The 24070-nt window shown below is 57.0% G+C and overlaps 1 protein-coding gene across 1 annotated transcript in view; it reads right to left on the minus strand.

Annotated features, from left to right (window-relative positions):
- Window positions 1–756: 756 nt before the first annotated feature.
- The window catches only part of TNFRSF1B (TNF receptor superfamily member 1B), a 28605-nt gene continuing 5291 nt past the window's right edge, over window positions 757–24070 (minus strand). The window contains exons 2-10 of the mRNA XM_087820101.1: window positions 13870–13969; window positions 12142–12270; window positions 11531–11680; window positions 10952–11045; window positions 10292–10530; window positions 9718–9795; window positions 8877–8911; window positions 4895–5081; window positions 757–2742 (exon numbers count right to left, since the gene is read on the minus strand). Of these exons, the coding sequence (XP_087676227.1) occupies window positions 2462–2742; window positions 4895–5081; window positions 8877–8911; window positions 9718–9795; window positions 10292–10530; window positions 10952–11045; window positions 11531–11680; window positions 12142–12270; window positions 13870–13969 (1293 nt within the window). The 3' untranslated portion in view covers window positions 757–2461. The remainder of the gene's footprint in view (window positions 2743–4894; window positions 5082–8876; window positions 8912–9717; window positions 9796–10291; window positions 10531–10951; window positions 11046–11530; window positions 11681–12141; window positions 12271–13869; window positions 13970–24070) is intronic.

The raw sequence follows: 24070 nt of genomic DNA on the forward strand, positions 1-24070 counted from the left end.
CCACCCTTCCCCCGGCACCGGAAGACGTCTTTCCCAAAGACAGATCTGGCGGCATCTCCCCACTGGCTCCAACTTCTCGGTGAGTCCCTCTGCCCGCTGCCCATCTTAGCCGGGGTCCTTTGGACCTGGCTGCTCCTTCCCTCCTGCTGTGCCCTGTTCCCCGGGAATGTTCAGCTCCTCCCTCCCTTCCGCAGGCCTCTGTCCAGTCCCTTCCCTGACCCCCTGATCCAGAAGGTCCTCCGTGTCCGCTTCATGTTCATCACCTGCTGCTGTTTTCTCACTGTCGCTCTCCCCACTCACTTTTAGCAGCTGCTGCATCCCAGCACCTAGAGCAGTGCCTGCCGTGAACCACGGGCCCAGGAAACACCTGTCCCTTCAAACGTCGCGAGCTACCAGAATACATTCGTGGTACTTAAAGCCACAAAGCTGAATGGGACCAGCAGCTGCAGAAGAGGCACAAGGACCGAGATGAGGAGGAACCAGCGAAAAAGGCAGGAGCCCTGGCCAGCCGGGGTGGCTCAGTTGGTTGAGCACCATCCCGCGCACGGAGGGGTCGCCAGTTCAATTCTTGGTCAGGGCACCCGCCCAGGTTGCAGGCTCGATTCCCAGTGGAGGGGTTTAGGAGGCAGCCGATTGATGTTTCTCTCTCATCGATATGTCTCTCTTCTCCCTTCCGCTCTCTCTAAAATCAATAATAATATATTAAAAGAAAGGAAGAGGCAGGAGTCCCTCAGAGGGCAGGAGAGACAGATCAAGTATAAAACAAACAGGAGGTTTATTTTTAAGCAAGAATACAGTCGAGGATTCAGTGCAAACTCTCATTGTCTTGGGATCAACAGCCGGGGACCTGGGCTCCATCCAGAAAGGGTCTTCTTTTCATTCAGGGCTTCCCTGCTCCACCCGGGTGATGGCGATGAGACCTGAGGGCCTCCCGCAACTGTCCACCAGGAGGCAGACCTGCTCCACGGCCACGCAGGGTCCAATCGGGCAGGGACCCTGGCAGGTCCAGACACTAAGCACATCTTGATTCCAGGGTGGGAAGCCTTTCTTGTCTCCATGGTAACGGCTGGACTCTCCGACCCTCTAAAAGTTCAGCTGCAAAGTTCAAGTCCAGTGGAACTTTTCAACAAAGGATCCAAGTACCAGGGACCCAAATGGCTTCTCAAGGAGCCCCAGTCCCCTTCCTTCCAGAATCTGGTGAGACCACACTGTCCACCCTCTGCAGGGTGTGGACACGTGTGTTTGGGGGGAGTGGGCTGCCACTTTAATAGGTAAGAACCCCTTTGGCAAAACGGTTGGCATCAGCTGTTCCACGAAGGCCCTTCAGCCCAACATCAGCTACATAGACCCACACAGCACATGACAGACACACAGACGCACACTGGCTCTCAGCAACTCACATCCACTAGGGATCGCGACAGGCACAGTACTAAAGGGGCCCTGCGGCTCCCCTGGGGCCTGGGACTCCAGGAACAGCAGGAGGAAGTTGGGGGAACAGGAGCACCCCTCGGGAGTCAAAAGAGGAAGGTCCAGGCTGAGGTAGAGGAGAGAGAAGGCTGCAGGAACTGGGCAGCCCTAGGTCCTGAAATTCCCTGATAGGAGGTGTGGCCACGGAGCCACACAGCAGCCACGGCCACGGAGGGAGGGAGCGAGGGAGGGAGGGAGCGAGGGAGCAAGGGAGGGAGGGAGGGAAGGAGGGAGGGGGGCTGGCTCTCTGGGAAAACTGGAGTGAAGGTCAAAGGCAGAGGAGGCAAACTCTGTGTTGTTGGCTCGTGTGTCTGCATGGTGCTTACATTTTTTTTTGTTTCGTTTTGTTAACTGTCACATATTAAAACTGAATTTCCTGTTAGAGGTTTGCCATCTTGCCCAGGGCAGGGCACTCATCCAGGCTGCCTGCTGGGCCCTCCTGGTATCTGACTTTCACACCACGTACAGGAGGTGGAACTAGCAGGAAAGGATTTGGAAGTGGTACTTCCCAAAGATCCTTGGCTAACCCAGGGGATCCCCATCCTGCACAAGGCCATCTGACCCATGAGAGCCCCTCCCCCTGAGACCATCCAGCAGTCTTGGCACTCGGGTGAACTCAAACTTGCTGCCCCTCCTCCCCCACAGCCCCTCTGGATGCTGGGGCCTTGCAGGGAGCCAGGGTCATAGGGCCCAGGGGTGAAAACAAGGGCTTCAGAAGCCAGATCCGCAGGGCCAGCGAGGGGGCAGCTCAGAGAGGCAGGGGCCCACGGGGCTGCCCAGCACGTGCAGCCAGCCTTCCGAGGACACCCACCGTGAGAGGAGGGGTTCTCCCGACTCTCCCCGCCCCGCCCTCTGCCTGCAGGTGAGAGGACAGCCCAGGCTGTGGAGGCCACTAAAGGAATTGGGCCGAGAGAGAGCCAAAGTGCTGCGGCGTGGGGGCCGAGGAGGCCCAGAGGTGAGCCCAGCGCGGCTGCGACGGCCCACGCCAGCCGGGTTAACTAGGCTTCATCCCGGCATCGGGCACGCCCAGGTTCAGGGGCTTCTCCTCCACGCTCTGCAGCAGAGTCTCCGGGGCCCCAGGCTGGGACCAAAAAGGGCGTTCCTCCTTGGAGAAGGGGACCTGCTCGTCCTTCTCGGAGCCAGAGGGGCTGGACTCCGCGTTCCCTGTCGTGGAGCTGGCCTGGGAGGAGCACTGCGAGCCGTGGTCAGAGCTGCTGCAAACGTTCACGATGCAGGTGACATTGACTTGGGTCCCGTGGCCGCCAGGGGAGGACTCTGCGGAAGATGAGAGAGGTGGTTAGTCGGGGGTCTTGTAGCGGGATGTCATCACGGCCTGTCTCCTGCCCAAGAGGCAGGTGAAGACATGTGGGAGCAAAGCACTGGGCCAGCTGGTGGTAGTGTTTTTAAGTGAATTGGCCGCCAACATTTAAAATACAGGAATTTACATTTTTTAAATCTGGATTTATAGCTTCCCTTGGGAGCCAGATGTGGGAGATCTGGCCACGGAGGACCCACATACCTGAATGCAACTGGCAGGAAGGGCTTCTGGGAGAAGGTTCACCCCCCCCCTTCCCGCCCACCCACTGTGGGCATCTGAGTTTCCTAACTAGTCCGTGAGGGACTGAATGCTGGATAAGCCAGGAGATGAATGTAAGGGGTGGGACACACAAAAGCCCCACAAAAATGACAGCCACTGCAGCTGTTACTGTGGAGACCTGCTAAGTGAGTAAATGGGTGTGGTGCCCAGAGAACACAGGGAGGACTGGCTGGCTCTTCTCCTGTCCTCTCCCCAGCCCAGCTCCCCCAACTCCACGGGATCCAATATGAGGTCAGAGTTGGTGAGCTGGGGACAACCCAAAATAGGCCAGGGGGATGGAGAGCTGCAATCATGAGGCTAGGAGGAAATTTCCACCTTGAGTCTCCTCCACAGCACCCAAATGTCACCCAAAGTAACCGTGGCCTTTGCATACTTCGAATGAGACGCTGAGGGGGCGGACAGGAGGGCAACGGGGCACAGCCTGGGGCTTATCTGTTCTCACAGTGTTGAGAGGTGCTGAGGTGGGAGGGACAGAAGGGGACAGCAAAGGCCAGAGAGGCAGGAGGGGAACAAAAAGAGAAGGGGTAAAGGGTAGAAGGGGTGGGCAGACATGGTCAGGGGTCTATGCCCGGGGCAGGGAGGAAGCCACATCCGGATGGCCGTGTTAGAGGAATCGCTAAGGATCGGAAAGATGAATCCAAAAGTTGATGAAGACCAAGAATTTATATTTACAGCTCATTCATTCATTCAACAAAGGTTCAGGGCCACCTCCTGTGTTCCAGGCACTGACCCAATCCTCCCCGGGGTGTTCTCAGGCTGGGGTGGGGGCACTAACAAGACATCGCATGAAGAGGGCAGGTTATGAAGGAGAAGCATAAGTGGGGTGCCTCATTGATGTGGGCAGCCAAGGAAGGAAGCAACCCCTAAGTCAGATGACAGATAGGAAAGGGTGTGGCAGCCCCGCCAAGGAGGTGCCATGGTTCATGTCGAGGTGAGGAAGCTGAGGCTCAGTGGGGTTAAGAGGCCTGCTCAGATTCTCATGGCACCGTCTCGGAGGGCATCTAGGAATGACCTGAGTCCGCAGGTCATTCTTTGGGTGAGCAGGAGAGACGCAGGCCAGCAGACTTGCCCTCTCACCACCAAACATACCCAACAAAGCTCCAGGCTTTCTGGGGGACCCTGCAGGGGCACCCTCCAGAGTGGGGCACTGTGATACCTGTCACAGACCAAATCCAGGGCAAAATGCAGATACATAAAGGGGACAGGGGTTTCTCCAGACCCCACACCCAGCCAAGGGAGTAGAGCCCTGGAGGCATCACTTATTCATACAGCTTTCCACCCAGAGCCCAAGGGCAATTCCTGGCTCTTCCTCTACTGGCTGTGTGCCCTTGAATAGCTGTTTAACCTCTCTGGGCCTCCATTTCCTTGTCTATAAAATATAATTGATATTAATATAATAATGTTATATAATCATAAAACTGATATTATATAATATAATACTATAACATTAATATATAACACTATTATATATCAGATATATTATACAAGAAAAACCCCCGCCTGGATGTTAGATTCAAAGGACAAGTTGGGGTTCTCTAGAAGGAAGGGTGCTCCTGCTGAAAGAGCCCACATGGGCAAAGGTGGGAGGGAACTGGGGGTTCAGAGGAACTGGGGGTTCAGAGAACAGGAAGAACCTCCTGGCTCAGTGCTGCACCTGAGGGCAGCAGGGAGGCAGGGCTGGAGCACGAGCCAAGGCCAGTGTGCGGGGCTCCGAAGGCCCTGCTAGAAGCTCAGGCCTCACCCTGCGGGAGGCCAGGAGGAGATGGATCGGACAGAAACCAGGAAGAATCGCAAAGGAAGGGTGAAGCCAGGTGGGCTCCCGCCTCTTACCTGAGCTGGCCCGGGCCTCCCCGGGCCCACTGGCCTTGTCCCCGCCCGGTGCCTGCGGCTGGCTCCTCCTGTCCACGGCGCTGGCCGAGCTCTCCAGGGAGCTGCTGCTAGAGCTGGGCGCCGTGGTGAGCAGGTGCTGCTGCTCGGATCCCGGGGCCCCCTGGGCCTTTTCGGCAGGCAGGTGAGGCTGGATGGGGGGGGGGGACAGCGGTCAGGCCATCAGCCAGCTCCACTCCCTTCCTCCTCCTCACCACCATCTGCGCCCCATGCCACAAGCACTTCACAGTTTACATGAGGCTTCTGCCCACAGTGCACGTTTTTTCCACACACAGCACTTTCGGGATGTGTGGCTCTCTGTGGTTTCCGTGACTAGCATCTGGCTGCCCTGCTGGAGTGTGAGCCCTGGTCGGGCGGAGGCCAGGTGGCCCTGTGCACCAGACAGTCTTAGAGGTGGGCAGGATTTTCAACCTCATTTTGCATTAGGAAACAGAGGCCCAAAGAAGTGACTCTCCTATGTCACCCCCTCAGCACAGGGTGATGTGGCCCAGCCAAGCAGCCAAGAACATGGACTCTGGACCTGGACATGTGGGTACAAATCATGACTCCATGACTCAATAGCTGTGTGACCTTGGATAAGTTACTTAGCCTCTCTGTGCCTCCGTTTTTCATCTAAAGACAAAGAATGACAGCCCACCTCCTAGGGTTACTGTGGCGATCTAACGGCTGAATACTTGTCAAGTGCTCAGGACAACGCCTGGTACACAGTGAGCTCCATATGAGAGTTTGTTAAATCAGGGGCTTGCCACAGTCTGGTCTGTCACTGTTTTTGTACAGGTTGTGAGCTAAGAATGGTTTTTACATTTTTAAATGGTTGAAAAAAATTAAAGATTAATATTTTATAACGTGAAATTATGTGACGTTCAAATTTTAGTGTCCATAAATTGGTTTTACTAGACTACAGCCATGCCCATATGTTTCCATATTGTCTGTGGCTGCTTTCTCCCACAGCAGTGGCACATTTGCATAGCTGTGACAGACCTATGATCAAAAGCCTCCAGTATCTGCTGCCTGGCCTACTACAGAAAACACCTGCCGGCCCTTGTGTCCAAGAAGTCAATCCAGTGCAGGCAGCCCTTTTATGCAGGACCCTGGGCCTTGCTGCCTCCACAACCCTTGCCAGACTCCACTCCCCGGGCTGCTCTGTGACTCGCCTAATATCGTTTTCTCACGGAACATAAATAACAACAGTAATAAAATATTAGCCGACATTTGAGTGTCATCCAATGCCAGGCCCTATGCTGACGTTCTTCAAAAACACTGTCTATAGTGGTCCTTCCAACAGACCGGTGTTAGCCTTGCTTCAGACATGGAAACTGAGGCCCAGAGAGGTTGAGTTACTTGCCCGAGGTCACACAGTTGGGACATGGTACAGCTGGGCTCTAATCCATGATGGCTTTCCTGGGTGTCTGGTGTTTCAGCTCTGGGGGCTCAAGACAGGTGCCCAGTTCCAGACACCCCGATGAGGAGGACCTAGCAATTCCCCTCCAAGGTTACCCGCCCACATTACCCGAACAGGTACACAGGCCCTTGCCTCAGGCTTCCGGGTGATTGCTGGGTGCCAGAAAGAACGGAGATGGAGGGGGCCACATTCTCACCCACTGCCCAGCATGAGAGGTTAAAATGAGAACTGAGGCAAGTGAAGGGCTGGTGAGACCTCTCTTAGCACGGCAGAGGGAGGAGAGGGTCAGAGGGAGTTTACTATGAGGTGGAGGGTACAGGCAATGCTACACCTCCCCAGGGGAGGCTGAGATCCCCAAGGTCTCACTCCAGAAGGAGCTAGGATTCCAGCTGTGCTCTGAGCGGAGGCAGAGCACCTGATCCCTCCCTGGACTGGCCAGTCACCGCAGCCAAGGGCCCCCAGCCCCGCCCACCTCAACTGTGGCCTCTGGAGTGCTCAGTATCCTGAGGCCAGCTCCTAGCCTCTGGAAGGATCCTTTACAAGTAGCCCCCAGGAGGCCATGGAGGCCCAGAGAGGGTGTGTCCCCAGCTCCACATCACACAGCTGGTCCATGGGTGGGGCTGGACCAGCCCAGATCTGCATCTGGAGCTGCTGACTTTGCACTGTGTCCTGCCTCCCTGGTTCACACCCTCCCCCAGCTTTGAAGAGATGGAGGGTGTTTCTAGATTTCTAGTTCATGCTGAACTTACCCACTCCTAGCCCTGCTCTGAACTTGGACAGGCGGGAGGGTGGGAGAGAGGGAACATCCAAATGTCATTCCTCCCAACCCAGAGAAGGGGTTTTCACGCTCCTCCTCAGTGGCCAAGGCAGGCAGAACAGAAACCCAAAGGTCACGGCCCCTCCCTCCCCCAGAGCCACAAGTGTAAAGTTCAGACAGGCTCTGAGTGGGGCAGACAAATCCTCAGTCCTGCTCCTTCGGCTGGGACCCCAGTAAGGGGGGGCAGGGGCAACTGAGGGGGTTCTTTGTTTATTGGCAAAATCAGGACATGACATCAATCCCTGGTCCCTACAAAGTCCAGAGCCCTGTGTAAACCTCAGGCACTGGGCCGCCCAGGGCTGAGCTGCTCCCTAGCACAGTGGTTCTCAGCTAGGGGTGGTTCAGTCCTCCAGGGAGCATTTGGTTGTCACTCCTTGGAGGCAGTGCTTCTGGCACCAGGTAGGAGAGGCCAGCAATATTGCTGAGCACCCTACAATGCACAGGACAGCCCCCAAAGACAGGATGCTCAGGCCCCAAATACCAATGGTGCCAAGGCTGAGGAACCCTGCCCAGCAGGATGGGGAACCCGGAGGGAGCTCATTTTGCTCATTTTCTCATCAGTAAACGCTGGTAAAAACTCTGCCCTGCCTGCCTACCAAATATGGGAGTGCAGCAGCCACTGAACACTGGCTTACCCCACACCCATTTCCAAGCCCTCCCTCTTGTCCTACTTCACCACCGAGGCTGGAAAAACAAAGTGTCCCATTTCTCGGACTCCTTTGCAGCTAGGGGTGGTCACATGACACTATTCAGGTCAATGAGACAACCGGAGGAGTCTACCCAGAGCTTTTGGGAGTGTGTCTGATTTCCCGATAAAAGGCACCGGGGTTGGCCTGGCCCTTACCCCCTATCTCCCCACCTCAACCTGAGGTCACAGGAAGTGGTGGTGATCACCCTCTTATGACATGAAGCCAGAAGCAAGAGAACAAAAGCCAACACAAGGAAGGTGGCAGAGCCCAGGGTCCCGCTGGCCTCTCAGAGGGAGGCAGTTGAACTATTCCAGCAGCCAGCAGCCGCTCGACCCCTTGGCACGTGTGAAAGATAAAGCCCTTTTGTTTTAAGTAATCCTTACATTTTCAGTTACTTGTGGCCAAATGCCCTTCAGATGGAGAACTGATAAAATACTATGTCAGTGTTGTGTTTCTAGCAAAAGTCCTTCACAGATCCTACTTTATAAAAAAGATTGAAGGTGAGCTGCTTTGGTTGGGGGGATGGGGGCACAGGGACCCAAGGCCCAGCCCTCTAGCCACCACCTCAACCCCAGAGATGACCCTCAGGGCTCTCTGTGGAATACCAGGGTAACCCTGGCACGCAGTTTGAGGACCAATGCTCTTTGAGGAAGTGTTTTGTAAGCACCACAGAGATGCTGAGACTTGCTGCCAGCTGAATGAATGGCACAGCCCCCGAGCAGCACTGTTCAATGGTGAGGAAACAGGGCCACCTGACATTTCGCCTCTGCCTAAGGTCACACCACAGGTCCATGACCACATGCTTGCCACTGATACCACTAACCCCCTGCTCCGTGATGTGCAGTTCATATCCTGTCTCCTTTATTAGCCCTGGCTGGCCTTTCCTAGGCCTCCCAGGGCTCTGCACGCCACCTGGCCCTGGACAGACCAACCTGAAGGACTCTGCTTCCTGAGGGACAACCTGGCCCATCAGGAAGGAGAGCAGGAGAGGGGCAGAGGGAGGGATGGCACACTCACCACCTTGGCTTCTCCTTGCAGGCAGAAGGGCTTCTCTGCAAAGAAGGAGAGGGGACAAGTCAGGGACAGTGATTTCCTCAGGCCACGGGTGGTCTAACTAAGAGGGCAGAGTGGGGCCCAAGTAGAACCAGTGGAAGTAACCCAGCCTCAGGGGAAACAATGACCTACCAGATGAGGCGCACAGAGACCCCCACACCCAGCTCTCCAGCTGGCTCGACATTGCTTCTCTCTCCTCCACCACCCCCATTTTCCAAACTCCCCACTTTGACTCACACCATGCCTCTGCTCAGCATGGCCTTCTTTTCCTGCACACAGCCCCCCATCGAATCTTGCCCAGCTCAAACGCCACCTGCTCCAGAGGCCTGGCTCCCCCAGGATGCCCAGACAAGAGTCCCAGACTCCTTCCCCTTGGACGCCCTCATGGAGTCTTGCTTTCCTTTTTTTTTTTTTTTTTAATATATCTATTGATTTCAGAGAGAGGGAACGGAGAGTGAGAGAGCCATTGATCGGCTGCCTCCTGCACGCCCCCGACTGGGGATCGAGCCCGCAACCCGGGCCTGTGCCCTGATCGGGAATCGAGCCCCGATCGCCTGGATCCTAGGTCGACGCTCAGCCGCTGAGCCCCGCCCGGCCGGGCAGTCTTGCCTTTCAGTAGATGAGTTAGCGGAGGCGCCCTCTCCTCTCCCTGGGCTCTAAGCTCCTCCCGAGTCTATGGCATCCAGCTCTGTCTGACCCATCAGGCTGCACCCAGCACCTGACGCATACGGAGCACCCCAGAAACGCTTCCTGAACAAATGGATGAATGAACAAATGGACAAAGGGAAACGGAATGCAATCTTACTTTTCTTCTGAGTCATGATGACACAGTTCAGCAGCCCTATTAGCAGCAGGCCCAAGGCTGTCACACCCACAATCAGTCCTGGAAGGAAAAGAGAAGCTCAAACAGCTGCAAAAAGCAAACTCAAATATACCAGGGGCCCAGCAGGTTAGCCAGTGAGCAAAGATGGGTCGGCTTGTCGCAGGGGAGGGGCAAGCTCCATCCAGAGGTCTCTAACTCAATTACAAAACAAACAAACCAAAAACTGCTTGCCCAACAGGCGAGAGGGCCACCAGTTTGGGAATTTTGGTCCTCACCCCAGATGGAAAGCCCAGGAGGTGACATGGCCCAGCCCACTGTCTTCACAGCCTAACGGGTTCATCAAAACCAACAACCAAGGAGACCATCTCCACTTTGAGATAAAAGCTGAGCCCACCTCTCGACCTGGGGGTTCTCAGTGACAGTACCAGGTCTTGGGAGAAGACAAGTCTCACTGCCACCTGCATCCCAGGACCAGGTACATCCAGCCCACAGCAGGCTCTGGGAAAGTCTCTGAGACAGGAGGGAGGAAGGATGAATGGGTCCTCCTGCAACTCACCAATCGGAAGAGAGATGTTCCCTGTGCTGAGCCCTTCCGCAGGGGCGCTGGGGACCGCCGGGAGCAGGACAATCGTGCTTGGGGCTGTGCTGGGTCCTGGAGTTGGCTTCACGGCTTGGGACTTTGTGGACCCCAGCTGGGGCATGAGGGATAAGTCTGGGGTCACTCTCAGGGTGGGGGGCACAGACGCGCAGACCGCATCCATGCTTGCATTGCCAGGGATGGCTGTCGACTCACAGCTGGGGAAGGAGGAGGCTTGGTCAGGGGGCAACAGACGACAGAGTGGCTCAGTGTGGCTGGGCTCACTTGTGGGAAGCAGGACAGTTGTGGGCAAGGGTCCCAGCAGCTGGGATGGGGGAGTGATACATACCCTGCCATCTGCTAGGACCGCCCCTGCCTGTCCTCACCCCACCTCGCCCCATGCTCCCCACTCAGTCTTGACTTGCAGGGCAAGGCTACTGTTCACTGTGCCATCCTGGGACCCGCCCTCCATCAGACTAACCCCTCCAGGCACTGAACAGGGCTCGGCAATACCTCAGCCCAAGGGCGTGAGTGGGGGACTTCAGGCACCAATGGCACAGCCGCTTGGTGCTCTAGACCCCTCCATCACCCAGGGACAGCCCCCCTGCTCCTCCAGAACCAAAGGATTCAGCCACTCACATCCGGTGGGGCCTGCAAGTATCTGTGGATGACGTTGTGTCCGAGAATGTCCCTGGGCCACAGGCAGCACACACCACATCTGATGTTGCAGTTCCTTCAAGGAAAAGTAGCACCTGTCACCACCTCAGATGCTCCGTGGAACAGGCAGGCCTTGGCGCTAAAGCCCTAGGGGAAGTCTGAGGGGGCCGTGGACCTCTGTCTGCACCTCTGCCTCTGAACACACACACACACAGGCACACACACACACACACAGGCATACAGGCACACACACGCACAGAGCTGGGGAGTTTGTCCTTTAAACAATTCCAGTGACTTCCTGGTCTCCAGCGTTACGTGTGTTAATCTGCCTGTGGCACCGCCTGATTTTTCAGTAGCTTAGGGCCTAATTATGGGACCTACAGTAGGGCCTACAGTAGGGAGCAGGCATGTTGGAGAAAAGAATAAGTGAGGGACAGGTGGAAAGACAGGTAGCAGGCACCTGGCCACCAACGGCCATGTTCCCAGGCTGAGCTGATGAGCCGATGCCCGTGGAGGAGAGACTCAAGGGGGACCCCAAAGCCGGCTACCCTGGCCCCATACCTGGTTTGGACACACCGAAGCCGGGGCGGCACTTGCGCAGCTGTGCACACAGCCGGCACCCCTGCTGACTCTCCAGCATGCAGTACCGGCCTGGCCTGCAGGCGCACACGCGGTTCTGTTCCCGGGTGCAGGCCTGGGTTTCCACCTGGTCTGGAGGAGTGAGAAGGCAGCCCGGGGTCATTCCTGCATCCACTGGCCCTGCCGCCACCATGCCACTCTGCCCTCCCAGCTGGCTCACCGCCCCCGGAGAGCTCTGCCCCTCCCCAGCATGGGGCAAAAAGAAGACTGGCCGCGGAGTTCCGAGGCCTGCAGTCTTGTTCCGCTCCACGGCATGAGAGGACACAACTCCCTCAACTCCAAAATGGGCGCTGTTCTCCCACCGCTGCTCTTGGCCCGCCTGCCCCAAGGGGCTATTGACAGGGATTTGGTGAGACTGGATGAAAATGCCACTGATAAACAGTAAAGAACTGTTTATCACTGCAACCTTGTGCCCTGGGGCATGGAAACAACAGGTCTGGGGTAATCCAAAACAGCTTTCAGCCAAAGGGGATGGAGTGCATGGTGCCCAGGGGAGGAGGCTGGGGACCACCCCTCTCTGTGGGTTTACTCACCAGAGCTGCAGCGGGAGCCACAGCTCAAGCACTCGGGGACCCAGTTCCAGATCTGGGTGTATGTGCTGTCCTCGCAGGGGGTACACACCGTGTCTGAGGTCTTAGTGCAGAAGGACTCTGCATGGTAGCCTGAGAAAGCAAGGGTCGGAGGTCTCAGTGGAGCTGGGCTGCTGCCCGGGCCCTGAGCTCATCCACTGTTCCGTAGAACCCCAGAGTTCTGTAGTAGAGCTGTGAAGGCTCTTTGCTGGGGTTCCAATTCCTCCAATCAACTCATCTCACATCTAGCAAGTGTCGCCAGCTGTCACTCCATCTCTGAACCCCCCACTGCTCATAAAACATCTTCCCCTCTGCTCCTTCCAGATGTCTGGAATTCCACCATTGGGACTGTCTGTTGTTAGTCAATCACACTTTAGTGAGAACTGGTTTGCCAGCTCCTTTATATTTGGCTAAAATTCTCCACTGGGAGTATAAACTAGAGGGGGGAAAGGAAGTAGGAATGTGGCGTAGTTTCCTATCAAGGCCTAGAGACAAGGCATACCAGGGGATGGGAGAACACCAAGGAGTTTCTCTGCTGAGCCTTAAGCCCTATGCCGCCATGTTCACTGCTGTACTAACCTAGTAACTTCTTACAAAGACCCTGCCAGTGAATAGAAGAAAAAAGAGTCACTTCCCCTGGAGTCTCTTAAAATGACTGTGGGAGGTGATAGGTACATGTTCCTGCCCACATCTCAGGCTAATGGCTTGGGGGGCTCCAATGGCTTCCTGGATCCACACGATAAAATTGAAATTCCTTACCACTCCCGTTTACTTACTCTGGGCCACACACTGGTCTTGCTATACCTCAAGTTCACCAAACATTGCTCCCACCTCAGGACCTTGGCACGTGCTATGGCTCCCACCTGGCATGCTGTTCCCTGTATACTTGCATGACTCTGCCCAGTGCCAGCTCCTCAGAGAGGCCTTCCCTGACCACTCTGTTAAAAATAGCATGTCCCATTCCAGCTGTCTCCATCTGCCTTACCCTGCCTTGTTTTCTTTAAAGCACTTACTCTCTGATAGGATCAAACATCTATGCACTTAGAACAGTGCCTGACACTTAGTAGATGCTTTATCGATATTATAGGAATGAATGCAGTGAAAAACGAATGGATGGACAGCACTGGGAGTTGGGCCACTAAGCTCTCCCAATAGGAGCTAGGCCTTAAGTCCACCATCTATGAAATGGGCAAGCATTCACTGATTCAGTGAAATCTGTATTGAGCACACAGTATGTGCCGGGCATGGTGCCAGGCGCTTGGGATTCAGTGGAGAGCAAGCCCTGTCACTGTCCTGGAGGGACGCACAGTTGGGGTGACGAAAGAGAAGCCGGGCCATGAGCACAGGATGAAAAGAGCTGATGCCAGGGGGGCGCCACAGACCACTGGGAGCTCAAAGGAGGAACGGGATCTGGCCAGGCAGTATGGGCAGGCTTCCTGGAGGAGGGGGACATCTAAGCTGAGGTCGAATGATTAAGTAGGAGTTTACCAGGGAAAGAGAGCTGGGAAAAGAGAACAGCATGTGCAAAGGCCCAGAAACAAGGGGGACCATGGGGCTGATTCATGGAACTAGAAGTTCAGTAAAAATCAAGAGCCATGACCCTGCCCCCCCAGGTACACCCCCCCCCCAAGGCATCAAACCCCCAGGGACCAAGCCAGCCTGAGGGCCAGAGGTGCAGGGGCTGTCCCTCACCAGGAGGACACATGCTGCAGCACATCTGGGTCTTCTTGTCATAGTACTCTCCCTGCCGGCACGAGGCTCCGAGCTCCGGGATGTAGGGGGTGGCTGCGACCTGGAAAGGGGAAGGACAGCCATCAGCTTGGCCACGCCCGATACCCGTTTCGCCATCCTGTGTCCCGCATGTATGTGGCTCTCTCCCTGCGGGGGCTGGACTGATGGATGGACAAAGGACATGGGGACTTCTCCCTCGGGGGGGGGGGCAGTGGAGGTAGCAGGGAGAGAGTCCTGGCCTTCTTCCACCTCCCCTCTTCTTCCCTCAGCGCAGCACTCATGTCTGCAGGTGGAGACACTGAGCCAGCCGGCGGGAGGGTGAGGCTGGCTCCTAACACTACATGGGGCAGACATAGGGCCCTTAAAGCTGCCCCAAAGGCAGAGGCCTCAGTCACAGAGACACGCAGTGCTCAGCACAATGTGGTCCTCTGCCTAGGATGCCTCCCCATCCTTCCTTCCTGCACCTGGGACTCCCCTCTTCTTCCTTCCAATCAACTACTGCCTCCTCTGGGAAGCCCTCCCTGACTCTCCCAGGCTGATTCCAGTTCCTTCTGCTCCGGCCCCTCTCTGAACACTGGATATGGCCCCTTCAAACAATCGTCTCGTTGTGCTGAAATGGGGTACCTACTTGTCCTCCCATCTTGCACGGGTACACTTGCACACGTGCACATACACACCACATGTCTGCAACACACAGGATACAAATGACGGCCTCACCCCCTCTAGGCCCTCGGCTGCCAACATGCAGCCCATGGCAGAGCTGGAGCTCAGTAGGCGAGCATTTGTTGATGACAGCGACAACAGTTACATTTCTGGAGCACTGACAGAGTGCCAGGTGTTGCTCTAAGAGCTCCCGAGGCTCTAGTCAGATCCCCTATACCAGCGGAGCGTCCCCCACGCTGCCATGAGTGATGCCTGATAATGACGCCCCATCTTCCTAATCCCCCGCCTCACCGTTGTGAAGCAGTGACTGCTGCAACTGGGCCCTTGGCTGGCCTCAGCACTGAGAAAAAGGCAACAGGGAAACCCAGCTCCTTTCCGGCTCGGCCTGGCAGGCAGTCCCAGACCCAGCCTGGCGCCTCGACACCCCCAGGGGCTGGGGTTTTCAGCTGCCCCTCAATCTGTGGCTCCAGAACAGCCTCTTGCTTCCTCTGACAAAATTCCATTGCCCCTTCTGCCAGCAGCCTCCCCTCAAAGCTTCCCTGCCCACACCCCACCCTGAATAATCACTAGTACCCCGAACACTGACCCTCCTCCCTCAGGGCTCCTGGCCACAAGGCTGTGCCCCCACTAAACGGGCACCCTCTGAGGCTGCAGGCAGGGGGGAGACTGCTACTGCCCAGAGTCTGGCACGTCATAGGTGCTCGGGGGTCATTAATCCAAGCAGCGGGCTTCGTTACAATGTCATTTCTGGAGGGTCTAACCCTGCGCCAGGACCATGAAGCCCAAACATGGCAGCAACCACCATGCTGGCCAGCCCCTGAAGCCCCTTCCCCACCCCAGCCTGGGCTCAGGCCCTCACCCCAGGAAGTCAGCTCTAGTGAGGGTGGGGGAGACGCAGGTGGCCGGCAAGGGAAGTGGGAACCATTCTGCACAACTGAGTCCAAAAGATGACTTCCACTCCCATCTAGACCGTGAGCTCGCATGCCCATGGCTGCACGCACATGCACACACATGCACGCACACACACTCCATCCCAACCCTTCCCTCCCCGTCTGGCCCTGGAGCAGGCTGCCAGGCACCTGAATGAATGGGAAAGCAAGGCCCCGTCTCAGGGCTCCCCACAGCTGGGGTGGGGCCCCCTGCCAGTGTCCAAAGCCTCTGCAAGGCCTGTCACTAATGCCGACTCCCACCCAACAAACAGGTTACAAGAAGCTCAAGGGTGGGCCCGGGAGGCTGCTCTGTTAAAAAAGAAAACCTCCCCAGGTGGTTCTGACGCTGCTCTGCTGGACGCGCTTGGTTGGCTGGCACCCACCGGGGCAGCAAGGTGACCCAGGGGAGGGGGCTCATGGAGGAGGCCCAGCGATCCAAGGCGGGGAGCCCTGCAACCAGAGACCATACCTCTGCAGCTCCCTTCCCCGCACTGCTGTGGCGGCCTGTTCGGCACGGCCCCCAACATGGGCCTTCCCTGCAGGCTGCTGCTGTGTGTAGCTTCCCAGGGAAGGGGCTGTGCCCCCCACCCAGCTCTGGTGCTGCCTCCCCCCCTCAGGGAGCACCCCCGAGGGCGGGAGGGGCCACAGGGTGGTGGCAAGGGTCTCAGGGACCCTGCATCCCTACAAGCACCAGGGCAGTAACTAGGGGAGCCCCTCATTCGTGTGGTGCCTGAGACCCGCAGGGCCAAGGGGGCTCCTGGCTGGCGGAGGATTTCCTGTCAGGGCCCAGAGGGCCTGATGGGAAAGAGCCCTGCCTGGGCCAAGTTTGGGCTCTCTCTCCGCCCACAGGCCAAGGGTTCCAGGGCAAAGGCAGGCGCTGGACTCTGATGGCCCCCAGGCCACTGCCCAGCGACCTCCCCTGGCTCCCCTCAGGTCCTTCTCCTGTCTGAGTCTTGCTCTGCAAGCCCTTTCCCACACGTCCTCCTGCTGCTGGGTGATGGGGGCGAGCCCTCCCTTGAGCAATTTCTAGCCTGTTTTTCCTCTTGGACAGAAAAAGAAAAAAAAAAAACCACAGCCCTGTCATGGCTAAACAATGAGGAACAGAAAGCCCCTGGCTGAGTGGGACAAAAGGTCACTCCCTGCACTGCAGGGCTCCCCAGAGGAGAGGTGACCACAGCCTGGGGAGCCAGGCCTCAGTCACTGCAGGGGCCACACAGGCCGGGGATTCCTGGAGGTCCCCAGGCCGTGGTGAGCAGCCTCTGGGAAGCACTGGGCTCTGGAAGCTTCTAGTTTTCTTGACTGGTGTTGGGGAGGCTCAGATCCGTGCACCACCCACCCACAGGGAGTGCTGACTGACATTTTAAAATGAGGAACTAAGTTGGATAGTTGTTGATTTGCTCAGCATGTTTAGCAAACCCAGGCTTTTCAAATTCAGGGTCCCCAGGAGAAAATCTGGCAATCACTGAGTGTTAACCAGCCCATAACAGGTGAGCAATCTGTGACCAGTGAGGGTGGGGATTGGAGAAGACAGATGATATAGATAGGTGATAGAGATGATAGATAGATGATTAGATAGATAGATGATAGATAGATGATAGATAGATAGATAGATAGATAGATAGATAGATAGATAGATAGATAGATAGATAGATAGATGATAGATGATAGAGGATGATAGATGAAAGGAACGGAGGTGAGAAGGAGGGAGGGAAGGAAGAAAGGGCCATCTAATGTCTATTTGTGAGGCAGATCTGATTGTACCCATTTCACAAATGAGGAAATGGAGATAGAAAGAACCAAAGCCACCTCTTGTCTCCTAAAGGCTCTGGACCATTCCAGGGTTGGTGGCAGGCTGATGGAGGACTGTGCACAATGAGGCCATCAGAGCCCACCCCTCACCCACCGCAGGCCTCAGCTCTGTCTCACATCAGAGTCCGCAGCCCCATTTCCTCTCCTCAACATTGGCCTTCGTTGGACAGAGACACCTGCACTGCATGGTGGCCCTTCAGGGCGGAAGGAAAACAACAGGATATTCATTAAGCACCTACTATGTGCCAGGCAAGGCTGTAGACGCTATACAGAATCCCACTTCTGCCCCCAAAAGCAGGTGGGCGTGTGCCCATTTCACAGCTCAAGGAGGTCAAGTCATTTGTCTGAGTTCATCCAGGAAGGAGGAGCTAGGCTGTGACTCTTGCCCTGGTCCCATTGGAGAAATCTTTGGTCCCCCCCTCAGGACAGCTGAAGGAGCCAGCTCCTGAGATCCACCCTCCGCCTTCGCCCCTGAGTCATTGCAAAGCCACCAGCTCCCGTCACCTACTTCTGTGCCAAGCAGGGACTGGGCACTGGCCCACATGGACGCACATGCTCTCTCACCTGGGCTCACACACACACACACACACACACACACACACACCCCAACACAGGGAACCCTCTCGGCCTGAGACAGACAGCCTTGGACCTCAGCTCTGACCCAGGTTCCCAGGAGACCACCCAGGAACAGCAGAAGAGCAGATGGGGACATGCAGCACCCAAGACCCAGCTCTTCCCAGAATTGCCTGTCCCTGGGCTCCTGCGAGGGCCTATCCTCAGGCTGGCGGCTCCTCACCAGGCAGGAGCAGGGGCGGCAGAGGCTCAAAGGCAGGAGCCTGCGAGCCGGAGGCTGAGCAGCAGCTGTGCCAGGTGCTGGCAAGATGCGCGGGAGAGATGAAGAGGGGGCAGAGGCCCAGAAGTGGGGGAGGGATTGAGGCGAAGCAGCTGGGGGCTGGCAGGAACCTTAGACATCTCGGCCGACCTCCCATGTAATGGTGGAGAAAGTCAGGGGCAAAGGAGGAAACATTCATTCATTCATTCATTCATTCATCCATCAGACACACAGGGTAGAAAACTGTGAGGTGGCAGTGGGAGCCCAGGAAAAAAGAGAGCTGTGCCCAGCCGGGAGGCCAGGGCAGCCGGGCCGGCGCAGGGAGGCGAGGGCGCCCGGAGACGGAAACAGGCAGCACCTTCTCCTGGAAGCTGGCTCCAACCGGGCATCACGCAGCTCACCCACGCGCATCACTGTCTCTCTCAGCCCCATCCCAGCACCAGGACGCTGGTACAATTATTGTTTCCAAGTCACAGATGAGAAAACTGAGCCACAGAGAGGCTTCCTCGCCTCCGCCCAGTTCCTCCCTAGCATGAAACTGATGCCTGTGTCTCCCCCACCGCAGGAGACTGGATTTCACTCCAAGGCTCACCCCACAGGTCCCCCTCCCCTCCTCAGGCACCCGTCTACTGTGGGCAGTAACGGGCTTCTCTGGGCCTCGGTTTCCTCATCAGCAAAATGGCAGCAGGGGCCCGGTTGATGCTCTAAGCCCTTTCCAGCTCTGGCTTTTTAAAGATGGGTGTCAAAAGGCTCAACCCCTCCCGAGACCACAGAAGTGCTGGGTGGGAGGGTGGCCCACCCACATGAGAGGTGGAAACACTGAGTGAGCCGGGAGGTGGGCGCTGAGGTATGAGGCGAGGCTGAAGGTGGGTGTGGGGCGGGGCTTCCATGCCCACGCCTCTGCCCCCCATCCCCTCTCGCAGGGTGAGGGCAGACTGAGCAGGTGGCCCGGGAGGAAAGAGGCCAGCGACGCCTGCCCTCCCAGGCACACAAGCACCGGGCATCCCGGGAGCGGCGCTAGGCTTGGGTCAGAGGACCCGGTGCACCGCTAGCTCTGGGAGGCATGGGGGTGTCGCTTACTCTCTGAGCCTCCACACTGTTAACCTGTAGGACCGCCTTGCCCTGCCTCCTCCTGGGGTTGTTGCCGGAGCAAAGGCAGGGGGTCTGAACTTGAGCCTGTCATCTTCTCCCAGCAGCCCAGGGAGCCCACGGGGGAGCTCAGAGGGTGTGCAAAGGCCCTGCGTTGTATCCGTCTGTCAGGCGGAAGAGTAGAACTGGGCTCCTGCCCTGGTTTTAGCTGAAAAAGGGCTAAGTGAGGACAAGACCCTGGGCAAGCTGCCCAGTTCTCATGAGGTGCCCGTGGGAGCCTTGCAAAGGAAAGAGCAAGTGTAGGGAAGTTGACCTGTGACCATTAGAGTTATGGGGGTCACCACAGGCTGGCCCCAGGCCAGTTCCTCCAGAAGCCTAAAGTCAGTGGCCATGACAGTGGGGTGGGGCCTCACGAGGGCAGAGGGAGGGGGACATGCCCACAGGCCAGATGTGGGTGGGCTTCCTAGGGTACTGGCCTCAGGTCGTCTTAAAGGGACTTTATTCAAGAGGAACACCTGGAGGAGTAAAGGGACACTAAAATAGTCTGGGTGAGTGGCCCAAATCCAGGGACTGGGGGTCCATTAAGTGGCCAAAGGACACAGTGTCCAGGATAAGGGACAGCAATGTGGCTGTGAGTCCCTGAGAGAAAGGGAGCCTCAGAGGCAGAGCTACAGCCAGGCAAGACCTACCTGGCGAGTCAGGCCAGACTCTTCCTGCCCGCTGCTCCCTCCCTTCCCAAGCTCTCCCCACTCTCACCCTGGAGGATCAGGAACCTAAGCCAGTGGCTGGGGCTGGGGTTGGGGCTGGGGCTCCCGGAGGGGACTAGTTCAAGGTGGGCCATTAGCCAGTGAGGGGCAGAGCTGGGTGGCCATGCAAATGTCTGATCCCGGAGTCTGCATCAGCTCTCTCTGGGCAATTGGGCAACCCTGCACTTCCCGCTAAGACCAAGACCCTGCGTGTACCCCAAGGTGGGGCCCTGAGTCCCTTCCCCTATTTATAAATAGACAGAGGGAGAGAGGAAGACACAGAAGAGCAGGCCTGGGGAAGGAAGAAGTGGCTGCCACCAAGACGGTGTCATGTGGAAGCACTAAGCTACGGTGCCCTCTGCTTTTCCTGCCATTAACGCAGCATCTTTGGGGTCTTCAGGCTTTTTAATTTTCTGGAGCCTCCCTCTGGATGCCAGCACCCTTGGGAAGGGTCACACTCCAGGGCTCCCTGGAGCCCCCTGGGCATGGATTCAGTTGACTGCCAGCTAAGAGGACGGGTGAGGCAAGAAGGAGGCCACAGGGCGACGCTCCTGGCTTCAGGGAGCAGCGTCTCTCTCCCATTTAGCCTTTTCACAGAGCCGGAATGACTAATGGAGACAGTTCAGGCCCAGGAGAAGCACCTACTGTGTGCAGGCACAGTACTGAGCACGCTCACATGCATTCTCCCGTTTTATCCCTGCACCAACTCCACGAGCTCAGTATACCCCACTCTAGACATGCGGAAACGGGTCCGGAGATTCGACATCCACACCGTGTCAGAGGCCCCGTGGCCAGCAAGGGGCAGAGAGGAGCAAGTCACAGCTAGACCTGCCTCTGTGTCCTCAGACAATTTCATACCCTCTGATCATTTCACAGACGAGGGGCCCAGAGATGAGTGCGACTCCTCTGAGAACACACAGTGAGCACGGTGCGGGCCGGTTCAGTGATTCTCCTGGGCTAAAAGGCATCCAGGGTCCCAGGGGCAGACGGCAAATCTGAGGGGGGCGGGCACAGATGTCTGCCCAGGGACCCCCACCCAGGTGGCAACTGTCTCTGAGCAATAGAGAAATCACTTCTTTTTCATGGCAGGTCCCTGGGGCCCCCAGGTCCAGTGAGGAGCAGCAGAGCCGGTTGGGCCTCCATCTCAGGGGGTCTGCAAGAGCCCCTTGAACTGTGGGTGCAGCCACATCGAGCCAGGCCGACATGCAGACAACGCGAGGGCCAGGCTGCAGAGGCTCGTCTACCATCACGGAGAGGAAGAGCATCTGCGTCAAGAAGGGCCGACCACATCACAGGTGGTGGCGTGGGGCGACACATCCCACTGCCATCCTGTGCCTGTGATGTCCCTTTAGAAGTGATTTGGGGGCAGACAGGAAGCCTGGACTGCTATCTGTTTCTCGGGGCCAGGTTTTGTGCTTAGTGTAGGGACACAAGATGCCATGGTGTGGTACCTGCCCCCAAGGAACCCTCAGTCTAGTTGCAGAGAATACCCCAACTCTTCCCATCCCCCCAACCAAGGCCTGTCAATATCACCTCCTCAGTCTCCCCATTGCTCCCCCTCCCCACTTGGCATTTATTGCCAGCTCAGCCTCCTCACTCTTGGTCCCCAGACTTTCCAAATAGACCTGAAGCCACCTTCCTACATTCAAGTCTGGCCCTGATTAAGCTTCCAGTGGCCCCACTGCCTTCGGGCCCAAGATCACTGTCCTCAATGCCCGGCCCTGCCAGCATCTCCTACCGCCTCTCACCCAGAGCAGTGCCCGGCCTCCCACCCTCCTCCATGCCATCACCCCTGCTCCTCCCTCTGCTCCCCCCCTTTCAGGACTAACTCTTCAGCTTCCTTCAAAAGTCCTCTCCACCATCATTCAAGGAAACCTCCGAACCCCCAGATGGGCTCAGGTCCCTCCTGGGGGCTCCAGCGACAACCTGGTCCTGTCTCTATACAGCCCAGACCACTTTTTGGTTAAGTATTTCCCTGTGTCTCCCCCTTAGGGCAGGGACCACAACCCCTCTGCACACGCTAGTGTGACCTCTAAGCCAGACACCAGGTTTAATCTCAGTTCTGTTGTTCACCAGACTCAGTTTTGTCATCTATAAAATGGGGACAAGAACAGTGCTCACCACATAGGGCTGTTATGATTGACTGAGTTAACTTATGTAAAGTGCTCGGTGGGCGCTGAGCTGAGCGGTACTGGGTTTATTACTCATCACTCTACACCCAGCCCAGGGCCCAGCCCACAGCAGGTGCCCAATAGAAGTGGAATTGTTGAACAGAGCAAGAGTTTTCATTTCCATTAGCTGAAATGAGTTGGGGCTCACATGAGAACTGGGCAGGAAATGGGCTTATAAAGAGAGGGGACAGGCAGGGGTGCCCAGGATTCTGGGGGGAGTCCTACTAATTAAGGTAAAGTGCTGGGAGCCCCACCCTGGAGACTCACTGTCAAGTCCAGATCTGGGCTTTCTGAGTCGGGCCATGTGGAGGCCAGTGCTGCACTCCACCCCCTGCCCACAAGCCACCAACTCCCCTTACTGCCTCCCCCAGCGTAACATTTGGGGCCAAAGGACTCTAAAGTGAGGTGGCTGAGGTCCTTGATGATTGTTTCCAGCTGGGGCAGCTGAGGCTCAGAGAGAATGAAAGTGGCCGAGTCCTCCTGATCTAGGGGCGGAGTCAGGATGGGGCCTCGGACCCCCGACTCCCAGCTCTCTAGCATCTCTCCTGATAGGCATGTCAGAAGCCCTCCCACGATGGCCAGGAAGACACCCTGCCCACCTGCCCCCAAATCTTTCCCGCTTGCTCTCGCCCTCAGGCCCACTCAATTCCCTGAACCCGTGGCCACATCAGCCATACCCACTGCAGGCCAAGCTCAGACTGAAACAGACGGTGGGCCACTGTCTGGACGGCAGAGAAAACCAAATAAAACCCCCTGGGGATTTCTGCCCTGACCCTGGCCAGAGCAGCTGGGTCAGCCCAGGTCCGGGCTCCGAAGCTAGGACAGAGCAAAGGGCTTGCGGGCCTCCTGAGGGCCCAGTGCTCCTGACAGGGATTCGCATGGCCAGTTCTCCCACGGGTGCCCCCTGTGTCTGCCACCAAATGCCAGAGGGCAGCTGGCCCGCCTGGGGCCTGGAAGCAGCTCTGCATCTTCCCGCCCAACACTGGACACTTGTGTGAAGGAGCTGCTCCTGGGCCTTCTGGTTTTAGTGATGGATCAACAGTCTAGTGATCACACACCTCACAGGTGACACCCGAGGTGGAGCTTGCTCCATCCCCTCTTCCTCTGCTAGGACCACATGGAGGCTCAGAGCAGGAGGGCCAGGTGTCAGAGGGAAGGAAAGCAGGGCAGAGACTAGACCGGGGCTGGACGCTGGGGCCTCCTGGACAGCTGTTTCCCCCGCCCCTGGCTGCCCCCAGCATTGCTCACTCAACGCAGAAGGAAAGCTATTCTTCCAGACTCCAGTCAGTAGACAGACACTTCCTCCCCCAGGCATGTACCCCAAACCACAGTGATGTCACCACCACCTGTGACCTCACAGCGAGCGCACCTCAGTGGAAAATAACTGTGGGCCCCAGAGGCGTGAGCCCTGAGCTGCAGAGTCCCAGCCCCGAGGTCAGCAGCTCAGCAAAAGGGGACAAATGCCCCAAGCCCAGTTTGTGGGGGAGGCCTGCAGGACGCAGAATGGGGGAGGGCTGTGCACCCAGCATTGGTGACAAAGGGCCTTTTGGAGGAAACCTGTCCCCCCTCCCTGCTCAAGGCCTCAGGCACCAAGGGGTCTGCCTTCTGAACGTTAAAGGGTGCTAACTAGGGCTGAAGGGGCAGGAGGTGGGCATCCAGGATCCTGTCCTGCCTGAGGGCTCTGCATCTTGTCTTGGAAGCAAGCTGACAGGCAGCCAGGAGCTCCTGATGTCACCGGGGCCTGAGTCCAAGAACCCATTCCAGCCAGAGTGGGACCGAGGTCAGCAGGGAGAGGCTGGGAAGGCCAGATAAGGTGAACTGTGCTGGGCTCTCCTTCCTGGGAAAGCATTTAGACTCCCTCAGCCCCAGGTCTGTGGCCTTTGTCACGCACATGCAAAGCTGACAGTTCCCTGACCTTCCAGC

The sequence above is a fragment of the Miniopterus natalensis genome, chromosome 9 (genome assembly GCF_054644295.1).
Source record: "Miniopterus natalensis isolate mMinNat1 chromosome 9, mMinNat1.hap1, whole genome shotgun sequence".
Lineage (NCBI taxonomy): Eukaryota > Metazoa > Chordata > Mammalia > Chiroptera > Miniopteridae > Miniopterus > Miniopterus natalensis.